The 15,908-nt window shown below is 51.7% G+C and overlaps 1 protein-coding gene across 7 annotated transcripts in view; it reads right to left on the reverse strand.

Moving 5' to 3' along the window:
* The window catches only part of NAV1 (neuron navigator 1), a gene marked incomplete at its 5' end in the record, with an annotated part of 175,319 nt that overhangs the window by 21,236 nt on the left and 138,175 nt on the right, over positions 1-15,908 (reverse strand). For 3 of the 7 annotated variants that reach the window (XM_080824031.1, XM_080824026.1, XM_080824028.1), the window contains 12 exons: positions 2,755-2,866; positions 3,093-3,176; positions 6,117-6,194; positions 6,306-6,329; positions 7,109-7,161; positions 8,260-8,430; positions 10,222-10,370; positions 11,115-11,156; positions 11,757-12,200; positions 12,682-13,375; positions 14,791-15,088; positions 15,531-15,669. In XM_080824031.1, the coding sequence (XP_080680157.1) occupies positions 2,755-2,866; positions 3,093-3,176; positions 6,117-6,194; positions 6,306-6,329; positions 7,109-7,161; positions 8,260-8,430; positions 10,222-10,370; positions 11,115-11,156; positions 11,757-12,200; positions 12,682-13,375; positions 14,791-15,088; positions 15,531-15,669 (2,288 nt within the window). The remainder of the gene's footprint in view (positions 1-2,754; positions 2,867-3,092; positions 3,177-6,116; positions 6,195-6,305; positions 6,330-7,108; positions 7,162-8,259; positions 8,431-10,221; positions 10,371-11,114; positions 11,157-11,756; positions 12,201-12,681; positions 13,376-14,790; positions 15,089-15,530; positions 15,670-15,908) is intronic. The other 4 variants (XM_080824032.1, XM_080824027.1, XM_080824030.1 and 1 more) reach the window with 2 other exon arrangements.

Here is a 15,908-nt window from a genome sequence, read left to right on the forward strand (position 1 = left end):
ACAGTTCTATTTACAATAGTATCAAAAACAAATTTAACAAAAGAAATGCAAGACTTAGATACTGAAAACAGCTAAATACCACTGAAAGAAATTAAAGAATAAATAAATGGAAAGGCATGCCACTCTTTGCCTTCTCTCTTAAAAAAGACCTTGACCCCAGGGGTGCCTGGGTGGCTCAGTCAGTTAAGCACCTGACTTTTGATTTTGGCTCAGGTCATGCATGATCTCAAGGTTGTGGGATCGAGTCTTGCACTGGGCTCCAGGCTGAACGTGGAAATTGCTTTAGATTCTCTCTCTCCCTCTCCCACTGCCCCTCCCCCTTATCCCCCCCCCCCCTCTCACTCTTCAAAAAACAAATGAAAAAGCTGTGGCTGGAGCTCTGGGAGCCCAGTCCCTGAAGACGAAGTGGAAGGAACAAATGGGTTCTGTGGAGGAGTCAGAGGTGGTTGGACAAGGCCAAGATGGGAATGATGACTCAGAAGCTATGGGGGAGAATTTAAAGAAGAAAAGGAGAACTTAACAGGGCCAAATCTTGGAAATCTTGGGATATTGTCTGTGTGATTGTGTGTGTGTGTGTGTGTGTGTGTGTGTAGGGAGAGGTTATTTTGAGCCCCTATCAAATGCCTGGCACCATGGTGATGCTCACATAGGTCTTCTGATCTGACCCCACAAACTTCTGATTAGGTATCATATCTATTTCACATAAGCCAAGTAAACTAAGTACTATTAATTACTAGTTAGTTTTGGAAAAATGGGGGTCCCTGGTGATTTCAGTGAAAGCAGTTTTGGTAGGGTGATAGCAGTGGAAGCAAATTATGGTGGGGTTAGGGGGGTAAGGGAAGTGGAAGGTAAGTTTGTGAAGGAAGGAAAGAGATAAGATTATAATTAGAAAGAACAATGGAGGGACGCCTGGGTGGCTCAGTCAATTAAGCATCTGCCCTTCTGCTCAGGTCATGATTCCAGAGTCTTGGGATCAAGTCCCACATCGGCATCCACGCCCTCAGCCTTTGCCTCTCTGTCTCTCTACCTGTCAAGAATAAATAAATAAAATCTTTAAAAAAAAAAAAAGGATGTGGATATATCTTTCATCGTCTTTAAAGATAAAAGAGCCTTTAGCAGCATTATAAGGAAAAGGGGAGTGAATGAGATCACTCAAAGAGTGATCAAGATGTAGTGATCAAGTAAGATGAGTGATCAAGTAAGAGATCAAAGATGTAGGGGTGTGTGAGTGTGTGTGTGTGTGTGTGTATGTGTACATGCACACGTGATGGGTATCAACGCCAGAGGGAGCATCCCAAAGCATTAGATAAGGGAGTCCTCTTGGCCAGAAAGGACAGTCCCTTTCAATAAAATGGGAGAAAAATAAGTAAGGATCAGATGAATATAGATTGATGGGAGTGTGGAAGTCAATGGAGTTCTTATGTGAAAATGTTTATTTGTTTTTGTTTTTTTAAAGATTTTTATTTATTTATTTGACAGAACAAGAGAGCACAAGCAGGCAGAGCAGCAGAGGGAGAGGGAGAAGCAGGCTCCCCACCGAACAGGGAGCCCAATGTGGGGCTTGATCCCAGAACCCTGAGACCATGATCTGAGCAGAAGGCAGAGGCCCAACCCACCAGGCCCCATAAAACCTCTGTGATCGTCACCTCATTTGAAGAGTAGACTACATCCCCTTGGAGAACTGACATAAGGATTAAATAACTATGATTATAGGTGTATGTGTGTGTAAAAATGTAAAGTGCTGATTTTTTAGACTTTATTTTGTAAAGCAGTTTTAGTTTCTCAGCCAAAATTCAAAGGAAGGTACAGTGGGTTCCCATATCCTCCTGACGCCTCTACATGCACAGCCTCCCCCACTGTCAGCACACCCCTAGAGGGGCGCACGTGTTACAACTGATGACTCTGCGCCAACACCCCATTATCAGCCAGAGCCCATAGCTGACATTCGGGTTCGCTCTTGCTGTTATAGACATCCTACGGCTTTGAACAAATGTATAGTAACAGGTATTTACCATCATAGTATCATACAGAGTACTTTCACTGCCCTAAAAATCCTCTGTACTCTGCTTACTCACCCTCCCCACACCACCCCACTCAGTAATCACTGATCCTCTTAGGGTCTCCATAGTTTGTCTCTTCCAGGATGTCATACAGTTAAAATCAGACAACACGTAGCCTTTTCTCATTGGCTTTTTCCACTTAGTAATGTACATTTGAGACTGCTCGCTATCTTTTCGCAACCTGATAGCTCATTTCTTTTTAATGCTGAGTAATATTTCATCGACTGGCCATAGCACAGTTCCTTCCTCCAATCACCTACTGAAGGATACCTCTTGGTTGCTCCCAAGTTTTGGCGATGATGAAGGAAACTGCTATAGACATTCAGGTTTTTCTGAAGACATAAAATTTTAACTCCTCTGGGTAAATACCAAGGGGTGCGACTGCTGGATCAAATGGTAAGAATACCTCTAGTTTTTAAAAGAATAATGTGCTGTTTTAGTGATGGTTTTGGACAGCTCTTGGGCTTTGCCCTCAAGGTTCAAGAGAGGACCCATCGGGATGATAGGTCTGCTCTACTCTCCCTCATCCCCAGGATGGTGGGGTCATGCCCCTGGCCCTGGCCAGTCCAGAGCATCACACTGAAGGGCATCAAAGGGCCCTCACCTTCTAAAAATCCGGAATATTGTAGGCACAGATAAAAATCTCCAATAACCCCATTCCTGTTCTCCTTCGATCTGTGGCTGGATAGCTTACCTTTGGGTGTGGTTTCCGAGGCACTAAGGGCTCCCTGAATGACGGCCTGTGCTTCCGAGTTCTTCTTCTTCAGAAAGTCTATCGTTTCTCGTAAATCCAGCAGCTCAGTGTCCTAAGAGAGACATGACAATAGTGTCATTAGCTGGCACTGGGAGCACCAACTCTGTGCCAGGCAGTGGGCTAGGCACTGGAATTCTTCCAGATTTGATAGAGAAGGCAGGGAATTCTCTGAGGGGAGGATTCAGGGTGATGGGAGGGGAGGGAGAAACCCGCGCTCAGGAGAGAGTAGCGGGGATGAGCCCAGGTCTGTGCGGGAGGAGAACTCCCAGCTCTCGTACCTTCTCCTCTGCTGTCTCCGCCAGGTGTCGGAGGCGGGATGTCATATTCACCAGGCTCTGCTCGAAAGCTGCCACTAGATTAGCCTGAAATAAACACAGAAGGAGGTTCCTAAGTTGCCTGACGCTTCGGGAAAAGAAAAAACAGTTATGGGACGTAGTTTCGCTGGTTTCCTGTGTCTGAGCACTGACCAATGCCAACAACTCTCTTGGTGATTTTTGAATACTGATTTCCCTGACCAGAGAAGGTGGAATCAAACACCTCTCTGGCCTGAGATTTTCTGGCAGGGACCAACTTTGTGAATGAGGAAGTGGTACAGGCAGCATTAGGGCAGGGAGGGCAGGCTTCTGGAGGCTCTTGGACACTTGGGATCTGGCACATATCATTCCCTGGAGGGTCATTCCTATTGTCTTGATTTAACTCCTGCATTGTGTGGAGGGCTGGCCCCCAGGGGTCCAAATCACCTCCCACTAGAAACCATCTGGTGCTCCTTTCCGTCTCTGCTCTCAAGCAGCCTCCATTCTCAACTCCATCCCGCTTCTCCCAGGTCCTTGTTTCTCACGGCTGCCTTTGCCGGCTAGAGAGAAGGAGCTCAGGAAACCTTCAGGGGCCTTCTGAAGTTTGGCCACTAGAGGTCACGTGTGTTTCATGAGGAGGAAGCTGGCCAGGGAGGGTGGAGCTGAGGCCACTCGGAGCAGGGCCAGCCTGCTAAGCTGTTCACCTGGCAGCAAGATGTATAGGAAAGGTGAAGGGAATGGGGCTAGAAAGGGGAACACGAGGGGCTGCAGAAACAGCCATCACTGGAGGGTATCCGGGCAAGTCAGTGGCCCTAGTGAGAAGTGACAGGCATATTTTGGGCAGATCTTTCATCCAGAGCTCGAGGATGTAGGTCTGTGACACTTGTCACTGCTTCCTGTGGGCCAGTGATTCTCTCTCCCTGTTGGGCCAACTCTAGTCTCAGCCTCTGCCTTTGCAACATACCTGGAGGCTACTTTCATTTGACAGTGGCTGGTGGCAACCCGTCTGGGTCATTATGAACTGCCTTGTCCACTTGCACGTGCTGCGAACCTGTCAAAGTCTGGGCTCTCCTTGGCAGACCTGGGTCATGACCCTGAGCCGCTGACTTTCACCTGCTGTACAGGGAACTCCTGTCTTCTTGGCCTCGGGGTGTCTCTTGTTCACTTCTCTACATCCCTGCCTAAATTTGTAAACAGCCCACTCAGAGTCCCTGAACATCTCCTCGTGAGGGACCCCAACAATGGCTGGCTGCCCTTCTCACTGGGGGCTCCCTCTTCTCCTGAAGGACATTCCTTCCTTCTGCTACCCATCCCTTCCCTCCTCTGAGCCTTCCCTAACCTTCAGCCTTCTTGGGGCCTACAGGACCTCAGGGCTGAGCAGCGGTGCCAGAGATAGGCTGGCACTTGGGAAAGGTGAAACGGCTTGCGGTCCCGCCCTGTCTGGGATGTGCCCTCCGCGTGGGCAGCTGGGAAGTTCCACGGAACATGACAAAAGCTCCGTCAGCAATCAGGGGATCCTGGAGAGTTCTGGCATCACGTCTCCTGGTTGAGAGCCAGGCTCCGACCCCCAGCAGGATCTGCCTCTAAAATTCAGAACCCATCGTGTCCGGGTGTTTGGTTTGTTCTCTCTTAGCCAAAGGGAACTTCCTGTTCGAAGAAAAATCACCGTCTAAATTCATTTTCTTGGCTCTCGCCCAGCCTTGACAGCATGATGGCTGACAGATCCAGTGTCGGTGAATCAGACACACTAATGTTCTCTGCCTCCCTGGCGCCTCGCCCCTCCCTCCCCCTGCATCTCCCAGATGTGAATTTCCTGGGGTGTGCAGGACGTGACCCAGGCCACCAGCCGTGGTGGGTGGGGCACAAGGGAGGGGAGAGAGGGTTCTTGCTTATGTTGTAACTTTCATGGGTCCCCAAGAGTGGAAGACATGGGCTTCCAATGAACCAGTGAGTGTACAGCTTAGGAGTGGAGGGTTTGGGCAAAGAGAAATAGAGAGGATTATCAGCATGGCGGTGAGGGAACTGCTGTTGAAACAGAACAGAAACATGCGAAATCTTGGTGGAGAGTCTTCTACCTGATCCCAATGAAGACCCCTGGGCCTGACAGCTGGGTTCCCCAGAGAGGAAGGGACGAGAAAAAAAACCCAAAACTCCTGCGGAAACTGCGGACATGGTTACTTTTGTGTGCACACTTGGAAGGCTCCTGCAAATCCGGCTCAGCTGTTGTTTACAGCTTTAGGGGAAAATGGTTCTTATGTTCTCTGTTTGCAACTTGGTCACAGGGGAGAAACTACCACAGCCCAGTGAGGGGAGGCGGCCTCACTTCCCCCCATCTCACAGGGTCGAAAGACCAAGGCCCACAGAAAGAAAGAAACTCGTTCTACTGGGATGGACCGAGGGCAGGCTGAGGGCAGAAACAAAGAATTCTGTCTGGCTCCCAACCTAAAGTTCAGGTAATTTCTGCCACCTGCCCAAGGAGACAGCTAAGCAAAGGCAGTTGTGAGTGAGGCAGCTGGACTGGAACGAGAGTGTGTTTGTTTCTAAGCTGCATCATGCTTGCCCGGCAGAACAGTAATAGCTAGGTCTGTGCCTATCCAGTTATGTGGCCTGAACAAAGACAGAAACATACCCCAGGGCAGTAGCAGACAGTTCTGAGGGTTCTCTAATTCGTGACTACTTGTGTCCATGGCCAATGGAAAGGTTGTTCCCATCTCCATGCAGAACCACTGATAATCCTCATCCCTTTCTCTAGGGAGTTCAAAGGCCATGGGGCATGAACTCATCCACACCTATTAATTTGGGTGGGGGCAAAAGCACTTCTCTATAAATATCAAGACTCAGAGAAGGCCAATCCCCCAATCCGCTGTCGTAAAGCCGCGATCAGAACCCGCTCCCTTGGCATCTAAGCCCAGCGGATACCTTACAAGAGAATTTTCCTCCTCTGGCTGAACTTATCTGACTTAGGGCCAAAGTAACTGCCCAGGTCTTCCCCTACTTTATGGCACTCACATTGGCAGAAAGTTGAGACGTCAGGGTGGCCACTTTTTCCTGGGATGATTCCAGTTCCCTACGAAGCTTCCGGATTTGCTGTGGAGGGGAGAGAAATACAAACTTATGGCAGCAGCAGAAGTAGGAGATCTGGAAGCAGAATGGGGCGCAGTGGTGTTAACAAGCAGAGACAAAGGCTTTGCACCCTACCTCGGATTGCATCCTCTCCTCAGCCTGAAGAAGGAGCACAGAAGGAGAGAAAGAGAGAAGGAGGTAGTTACTATGGAGGTGAGGAAGCCAGGCCCCAGTGGCAGGGCGGAGAACTTGAAGAAGCGTGACTCAGAGGTACAGAGAGGCCGAAACTCAGTATCTGGGCCCTGGCCCCCTCACAGGATGGGCTGAGACCCTATCCTTGGGTTCCAATAAAAGATTTCTCTGGAGCTCGTCTCCAGCCAACTTTGTCATTGCCAAGAAGGCTAGGAAATGAAACTCTGGTTGATCTGAAGACGAATCCTTACTGCCACTAACTTGAAGGAATAAAGAATTAGGGGCAACACAAATCTGAGAACCGAGTTACACCTAATGGCCAAACACAGCGTGCCCAGTTCCCCGCAGGGAACACTCGGTAAATTCTGTATGCTGTTAGCATGCTGGAGTCCTGTACACCTGAAAGTTCCCAGCCCGCCTTGCCCTGAATGCTTCCCAGTTCCCCTGGCACAGAATGGGCTCTATCACAAGGGGACTATCGCTTTTTCAAAGGAGGGGAACCAAAGACACCCGAGTTTGCTTAGGAATCAGTGGCGAGGCCAGAAAGACCACTGAGGAACTGATGCACTCAACTGAGCGCTCCAAGGTCTAGGAGCCTTCCCCCAGCCCCACTCCAGATTCACAAGGCCTCACGAACAGGTAGCAGTCCCCCTCCCCCACCCAGTTCCCCAACCAACCCAGCTTCTGGGGAGCAGAGCAACAGTACATGAGAGGGGATGAGGGAGGAAGAGAAGTAGCGCTCTTACTGAGGAGTAAGTAGAGGAGGCGCTGGAGGCCAGGGACAGCACTGAGCCATGAACTGAAAGAGAAGCAGAACACAGAGTTAACAGAGGGTTCCGGGGACAAGGGGTTCCTGGGCAGAGCCCGAAAGCAGGAGTTTGGATTCTGATTCTGGAGGGCATCTGGAGCCAACAGGAAGAACACCACAGGGGACCCAACTGGCATCAAGACAGCCCCGACCAGGCAGGTGTCTGCTGACGAGGCAAGGTCCTGAGCAGAGCCAGCCTCCTCCTTCAGTCTACATTCTCGGGCAGCCCGGGGATGGCGGGCCCTCGCTCAGCCTGCTCCTGTTCCGCGGGGCACAAGGGTTCAGGGAGAGGGAAAGGAGATGATCATGGACAGGCGTCATCTTCTCTTCCAGGCAGGAAAGTACTCAAGCTGCGGAAGAGGGGAGTTTCTTGTCAGAGCTGCTCGGAACAAATCCTGCCATTCGGTCTGTGCGTCCTCTTCTCGGCTCTGGGGACCATGCGGATGGCCAACAGCCTGAAGTGTAAAAGCCTCCTTCTGACGCTTCACTAGCCCGATTGACAGAACCACAGCGCCCCTGCAAGGTGGCCTCCAGGCGCGGCGGCCTGAAAACACCAGTGGGAAGTCGGCTCTCTGGCGAAGCCCGGTCTTCCAGGCTCTGGCCCTTCACACCCGCATCACCACAAACAACCACAGGGCCCTCCCTGAAGCTAACCCTTGGAACATTCTTGCAAGAGGAATGAGATGCCTAATTCTTTCCCGGGTTTTAAGAGCCACCCTTACATCCCTGGATCTTTTCACATTTGCTGAAAGACTGTGGGGAGGAGAGGCTGCTGCTGGAATGAGAGGGAGGAGCTACAGTTTCGGGAGCACTCCGAGGGGTTCCATGTAACCCTTCCACGCTCCATTTCCCTCCCCCGGCCCCGATGGCAGGTGCTCCAGCCCAAAGCCCCAGTGCCAGACGGTGCCACCCAAAGGTTTCTGGGCCCCCAGACCCTTCAAAGGGATGGGAAGAAAGAGCTGAAATGGCCCCGACTCGATGTTCTGTGAATCATATACGTGTGTGTGGTGGTGGTGGCAGGGGTGGTGGCGGGTGAGGGGACCCAGCAGAGCTGGAATGAGCGTGAACCGCGCTGGCATGAAGTCTCACCATCGTCCGTGGGGTCTCGGAAGGATCCTGACCGAATCATCCCCTTGGGTCTCTCGGCCAGGGACAGGGTGCTCCCCATTTGGGAGCCGCTGTACAGCTCGAAGGCCGCCTCGTGGGTGGGGATGCTGTTGGAGCGGGTGATTCTTGGCGTGGTGGCCGCAGTGGGACTCACTGGAAGGACAGAGGGGAGGGGGACAGGAGAGGCAGGGGGAGGGCAGGAGAAGAGGCAGGGTCATCAGCTCTCTGGGTCCCTTGGGGAACGGAGCACCAGGAGCACGGGAGGCAAATGGTCAGGGGTGGGGGCAGGAGAGGAAGGGGTGGGGGGTGGGGGGAGTGTGCAGGCAGCTGCTGGTTAGGAGTGGGGTCTCTCCTGGGGAGATCAAGCCCTAATGGAGAAGGACCCTGCTGTGAGGAATAAAGGGGGAACAGCGTTTCCTATTTTAAAAGACCTTCCCTCGGCCCTGCCTGCCCGGGAACTATCGCTTTTGAAGGTCAGGCTGGGGGAGCCTCGCAGCTTTTCTAAAACCTTCACATCACTTGAATGTGCCAATGAAATGGGATGTTGTGGTTCCGTAGAATATAACCAGCAGCCTGGGAGGACTAAGAATTCAGAGCAAGACTCGGGTCTAAATGATGACAAAGAGGCAGCTAGAGAAGGGGGCCAGGCTAGGGGCTCTGATGGGCTCCGTACTGCGGGAGGGACTGAGGTTCTCCCCACCAGCGGTGTCATTCTAGGCGACTGGCCGGTTCTGACACAGCAAGAAACACACCCCTCCCTGCACAGCGTTCCCCTGGCTGGAAGGTCAGATGGATGGAGCAGGTGACAGTGTCAGGTGAGGCTCCTAGAATCTGCTTTGACGCTGGGCTCTGCTGAATCCGGGCTGACCGGCAGCCCCTGCTCCCCTTCGCCCCTCCCCCTGCTGGGGTTACAGCCTCCCTGGGTTCACACCCACAGCTCCCCTTGCGTATCCTGCCTCCACAGAGGCAGGCGGATGTCTACTCCCTCCATAAGGACCTGTGAAGAAGATTTTACACCTGCCTTGGCCCTTTCGAACACGTAAGGTGATCACGGTTTAGCCCAGCACCTTCGGTCTGCAGCATCCATGCCTTTCCTCTGGTTTGGTTCTCAGTGCAGACGGAGGACTGGCCCCGGCCTCCACCTAATGGCCCTTCAGCGAGCAGATGACCTTTCCTTACAAATCACTCCCTTCTCTAGGCAAAACGATCCTGATTCCTAGTTTTTCCTCAAATTCCCCATAGTCGTCCCATAGCCCGTCGTGTTCCCTTACTGTGTTCCTTCACTCAGCTGAATGAGAAGGTGGTTCTAGCAAGACACAGCAAAGCACACGCCTGCCCCAGGCTCTGTCCTAAAGGGGTTCGCCCTGGGCCCATCATGGCCTGCTGCTCCCTGGGGTCAGGCCTCCACCTGAAGCTTTTTCCCCTCCCCGCCTCTGAATCAGCCTTCTCTTCCTGCCTCCCTCCTCACCAGCCTTTCTCCTCCAGCTTTCGTAAGGCTAGCATGTGTCTTCAGGCGCGCTGCCTTCAGGACGAGGCTGGTCCCATAGTCTGCCATCAACAATGGTTCCCTCCTTCCTCTCCTGTCAGCCCAGCCAAGTAGTGTTGCTGCCCTGGGCCTGGCGGCTCCTCTCCGCCACCGACTGCCTGCTCCCTGCGCTAGTCTGATCTCTGGGCCTCGCTTGATGGCCTTCCCACACCATCGCTCAGACTCTCCAATGCCACAAGCACCCTACTCCTTGTGCCCGGGGGTGACTTCTCAGTTGAGGACCTTAGAGCACTTTGCCTTCATTCTGACTTTGGATGGATAAACTGAGGCACCACGAAGCGACCCAATATAGTGGGAGTCAGAGAGGAGATGGAACCTGAAGTCCAGCTGCCTTGCCTCACACGGCAGGGTGAGCCCTGCCTCATCCCGTGCCACAGCGAGTGACCGGAAGCACTGACCTATGTTGGTAAGTTGGCCCTTTGCGCTCAAGGACATGGAGAGTGCAGGGGGGGAAGGCAGCTCTGACTGGTCGTCGGATTCGGGCAGCCCACCAATGGTATGGGAGTGTCGCCTCTCCTTGGTCTCCTCCTGGGACTGAAGCTGGTACCTGTAGGGCATAGCAGAAGGACTCAGTCTGCGCAGCTACAAAGGGCTATCAGAGCAGAGGTCTGGCGGGTGTGGAGGTTTGGAACGCATGACAAGGAAAAGGGGGAGAGGACAGAACCATCTAAGGAGGGAGGAAGACACTTGCGGACTCAGCATCTTCTCCCATACCATCAAGAGAGTCTCGAAGGACCGGCAGGTATCTCTGGGATACCCTGAGGTGGGGACTGAAATGACAGGCGGGGGGGGGTGGGCAGGAAAGCCTCTACCCAGAAGCTCAGGACAGAGCTTTACGGTTCTGTATGTGGCCTTCCCAAGGACAGGAGTTCATCTCACTGAAGAACTCAGTGCCACAGTCCTGTGGAGGACTGGGGTGTCCTGCTCATCCCATCTGAATGGCCCCCAAGGTAGCCTGTTCTCCCTCTGACTTTGAGGGAGGAAAATTACAGAGAGGACGTTCGATCAGGATTGGGCTAGCCTGGGCTGGGACAGGCAGGTAGAGGAGTCCCACATGCCGACATGTTTCTCCTCTGTCACCAAGGAAGGACACAGGCTATAAGGCCGCCTCACACATCACAGCAAGCCTGGATGGGGCGCTAGGAGGTACAAGCGCAGGAACCACATGCCAGTAACTCAGCTAAAGGGGACCCTGAATTCATGACTGGGACTCAGGACAGGTCAAATCACAGTTTTTCATACAGACCAGGAGCCCCAGATATGGGGAATGGCAAACACATTGAAGGGTTACCTGAGCCCTTTCTTGGGAAGAGTGTTCCGATCCCGCTGATTACTGTGCAGAACAAAAAAAGAGAGAAAAGCATGTGAGTCCATCTTAGAAACCAGAGTTTGGGACCATAGGTTTGTACGACACAACACCTAACACAGGACATCAAACTGTGAGCCCCTTTAACTCTGTGAACAAAATAGGAAGATCGCCGCAGTCTGGATCTGGGCTTACAACTCGAGAGATTCAACTGAAATGCTAATGTCTTCCTCTGTTGGGAATCAGGATGTGGCTGGCTATTTAAAAGATCCTATTAAGGTGTGATCTAATAGAAGCCAGAGTGGTCTCAAAAGTAAATGCTTCGGATGACAGGTGAAACTAATTATGAAATCTTGGCTACCTCACTTAATGTCTGTGTACCAGTGCACCCCGTGTACAATCATCACAGTGATAATAATAATAGTAACGATGATGATGTATAAACATAGTCACTGAAAACCTACTTACCTCACGGTGCTGTTGTGAAGCAAATGAAATTACTTCACGTGTGAAAAAACGTTTAAAGCCACAATGTGACAATGAAATATGGGACCATGTTAACTCATGGTGAAAGGAGCCAGAGGCACAGCGACAGACCCAGGCTCTGAGGTGTCCCTCTCCACCCACCTGTCCAACTGCCCAGTTCTGGGGCTTCCGCTCCAGGCCAGCTCTTCTGTTTCTTCCTCTGGGGGTGCAGCGGCAGGGGCAGGTGGGGTGGGACCAGCAGTACTGCTGGGGAAGGCACTGGGCAGGCTCATTGGCATCTGGAGGGACTCCATGCTCCTGTGCAGGCCTGAGAGTTTGGGGTACATGCGGGTCTCTTTGGGGACACTGAAACCACTCATCAGCTCCAGGCCCTGGGAGAAGCTGGCTGAGTTAATATTGAGAATGGGTGCTGGACTGGGGGTGAAGCAAGAAGGAAGAGGGCTCCCGCTTGCTGAACTTGTGGGATGCAGGTCTGGGACCTTGGAAGCGTGGGCATCACTCGATGATGGCAGATCCAGACTGTTGGAGTTGACCTTGTCTAGGTTGGCTAGTGAGGGTGGCTTGACAAAGCTCTTAGCTGTGGCCCTGAGGGAAGTGAAAATTAAATAAAGTATTTAGAACCACAGAGTTCCAGAAGCAAGAGGCAGATGGGACCTTAGAGTACTCCAAGTCTAATTTCCCTGTGTCTGGCTGTTCAAGCAGAGGCTTATCCCAATGCTGTCGTGAAATACGTTGGAAGGAAATCTGCTTGTGTGACTTGGGGTCCTTCAAGTCTTAGTGAGGGGGGTGGCACATGCACGTGGGAGACACAGGCCGATTTACATACAAATGGATACATGTGTGTCAGTAGACAATAGTAAAATCACTAGTACAAGCGCTGAAGACAGGTTAAGGGTTGATTGGGGAGAAGCAACTTGGCATACAGGGGAGTGGGAGGCTGGGGAAAAGCCGTGCAAAGGCCCAGAGGCAAACAGTGGCCAGGCCATGCCTCGCTTAGTCTCAGGAGTACACGGATATGGAAAAGGAAGAGCAGACAGATGAGGAAGAAGCTGCCCAGTTTGGGTACCTGAGAGGGGTTGGTGGCAGCTCGGTCAACTTGGTGGCCGGAGGGTGGCTGGCTTGGTTCTTAGGAGTACTCTCTGGGGAGCCAATGCTCTTCAGGGAGATGTTGTCTGAGTCCAAGGCCACTGCCTTGGCTTTGGCTTTCTCCTTTTCCCGATCCGTCTGATTGACAGGGGCTGGAGTGGTCCGCCCGCTGGCCACCTTGGAAGGTTCCTTCAGTCTGGAGGGGGTAAGGCCTCCCTGCTTCGTGCTGAGGAGGCTGGGGTCAATGCTGCTGCTAACAGGGCGAGGCCCGCCCCGGCCGCCGGTCACGCTCATAGAACTGGACTTGGCTGGACGGGGCAGGCTTCGGTACTGGATGTTGGAACGGGCGCCAGGAGCCAAGAACCCAGGCTCCGCACTGTTGGACACATCTAGGCTGGTCTTGCGTCCATTCACGGGCTTGACAGGGATGCCCGAGGACTTCTGGATCTTGCTGAGAGTGGCTGAACCACCCGTCTGCATGACGGTGGCTGTGCCTGTGGCAGGAGGCGGCTTCTTGTAGCCAAAAGATCCCGAAGTGGAGGGGCGGGCAATGCCGGAGGGAGGCTTCTTAGCATCGCTCAGGCGGTCCCGGCCGGCATCCGACGAGGAGCGCTGCAGCCCTGTGTTCTTCACTGCAAGTTTGCCCTTGTCGGTAGCTTTGCCTTCAGGTTTGCCTACAAAAGGGCAGGAAAGGAAGTAAGGGTAGCCGAAACTGGCCAACATCACACCAATATCCCAGCAAATCCTTTACTTTCCTTCCACGGGAGAAGGGAACATTGTCAATGTACTTTGGTACACAGGTGAGTGGGCACTACGTAAGGTGATGGCATTTCTGGCCAGAGGAAGCAGCCTGGGCAGGAGTGGCCTCGGGGTTTTGTTGGTTGTTTTTGCTTTTTGTTATTTTCTCTTTCTACAGCAGGATATTCATTCTAGTCCAAATGGCAGAGGCAACCACAAAGGTTATTAAGAAGAAGTGCATCACTACTGGGTATTTACCCTAAAGATACAAATGTAGGGATCCGAAGGGGCACTTGCACCCAAATGTTTATAGCAGCAATGTCCACAATAGCCAAACTATGGAAAGAACCTAGATGTCCATCAACAGATGAATGATAAAGATGTGGTGTATATATACAATGGGATACTATGCAGCCATCAAAAGAAATGAAATCTTGCCATTTGCGACGACGTGGATGGAACTAGAGGGTATTATGCTGAGCGAAATAAGTCAATCAGAGAAAGATAATTATTATATGATCTCCCTGATATGAGGAAGTTGAGAGGCAAAGTGGGGGGTTTGGGGATTAGGGAAGGAAAAAATGAAACAAGATGGGATCAGGAGGGAGACAAACAATAAGAGACTCTAAATCTCACAAAACAAACTGCGGGTTGCCGGGGGAGAGGGTAGGGAGAGGGTGAGGTTGGGTTATGGACACTGGGGAGGGTATGTGCTATGGTGAGTGCTGTGAAGTGTGTAAGCCTGATGATTCACAGACCTGTACCCCTGGGGCTAATAATACAGTGTATGTTAATTAAAAAAAAAAAAAAGAAAGAAGGAAGTGCATCAAACAACTGGTCAAGGAAGGAAAAAAAGGAGGGCATGCAGATAGGGTATGGCCATACCTCCTTGAAAGTAGAGACTGGAGGGAAATGTGGACAAAGGCGAGAGGCTACGCAAGCAGCCAACTTTGGGAGTGATACAATTCTGATCTATTGTTTTCTTGGGATCTCCCTGGGATGTCAAGCAAGCACCTTGTAAAGACAAGTACACCAGCCAATGGTCTTGGCAAGTGTATGAAGGCAGGTCAAACTAGTCTCTGAATGTAACACTCCGTCCTCTACCTCTTCCGAGCTGTATGATTTTGGCTCTGCCACTTTACCCTTTTGAGTTGTTATTTCTAAAGCTGTCAAGTGGAGATAGTAATACTCATCTTCCCTAACCCACAGGACTGTTGTGAAGACCAGATCATACCCATTAAAGCACTCTGCAAATGTGTGCTATCATCCTGTGGGTTAAGGACTGTTAAAAAGAGGAGCAACCCAAGAAACAAGGTCTTCACCCTTGTCCCTTCCTTTCCTCGGGGCTCACCTGCGACTTTGAGGGCGCTCTGGGCTGTGTGAGTGATGGGGGACGTGACAGCCACTGGCGGGGTCTTGCCCTTCTTCAGGGAACCAGGGTGTCCCAGGCTCACAGGCTTTTTCAGCTCTCCAATCTTGGATGAATCATCACAGCTCTCGGGCCGCTCTCTCCGCCACTTCGAAGTCCCGGGTTCCATCTTCAGGCTACCGCTGTCGTACTCCAGTTTTTTGGGGGTCTTCTCCTCTGACTCACTAAACCAGCTCAGCCCACTTTCGGCCAGTGAGCGCTTCTCTGAGTCTGTGCGGAGCTGAGGAAAAGACGAGAAAAAGCAGTGTGAGATGCTCACCCGGGGATGGAAAAAAGGAGGCAGAGGAGATGGGATCTGATGGGTGGGTGGCCCCACTCTTTCCCGAGTGTTATGTCAACCCAGGGTTTCTACGTACATCTCTAAGGGGCTGGAGAAAAGACACCCTATGTGTCTCAGGGCTTTTTTTTTTTTTTTCCCCTTCTCTGGTTGGAATAGCTCATTCCAAGTTGGCATGGGCGCTAAATACAGGGGCTCCTAAGACAACAGCTAATGTCTTAGGTGACCGCTTGATAAGTCTCAGGTTTTTTTGGACCAGCTCTGAAAGGACCTGGCCAAAGGCACAAGGGAACCAATCCCAGGGAGCGGGTGGGTATATGTGCAAACGCATCTGGCCTATGGTTCACCTTGAGAGGGTGGCCTAGGTGTTTGCGAACTCACGTACCACTATTGTAGAGTTCCTGCGAGAAGCAGTGGGAGTCGTTGGGAGGGAGTTGAGGGAGGAGCTGGCATTGAACTCTTCTGAGCTGAGGTTGTCTGAGGCATCGCTGAGCCCACTGCTGATGGAGCTGCTTTCATCCCAGCTGTAGGACAGGAGATAAAGGTTAGCAGTTAAAACAGAAGCCAAGGCAAGGAATAAAATTATCATATGGATGGAAGAACAGCTGTATTCCAATATACAAATTGGCCAAGAGGAGAAGGCCTGAAGGTTAGTCCCGAGTTTGCCAGTAACTTGAAGTATGACTTGGTGGCGATCTTTTATAAAAGGAAGAGACTCTGTCTTTATCTGACAAAGGAAGACGTTACATCTCCTTAACAGAAA

Source organism: Martes martes (assembly GCF_963455335.1).
Source record: "Martes martes genome assembly, chromosome: 15".
NCBI classification, from domain to species: Eukaryota; Metazoa; Chordata; class Mammalia; order Carnivora; family Mustelidae; genus Martes; species Martes martes.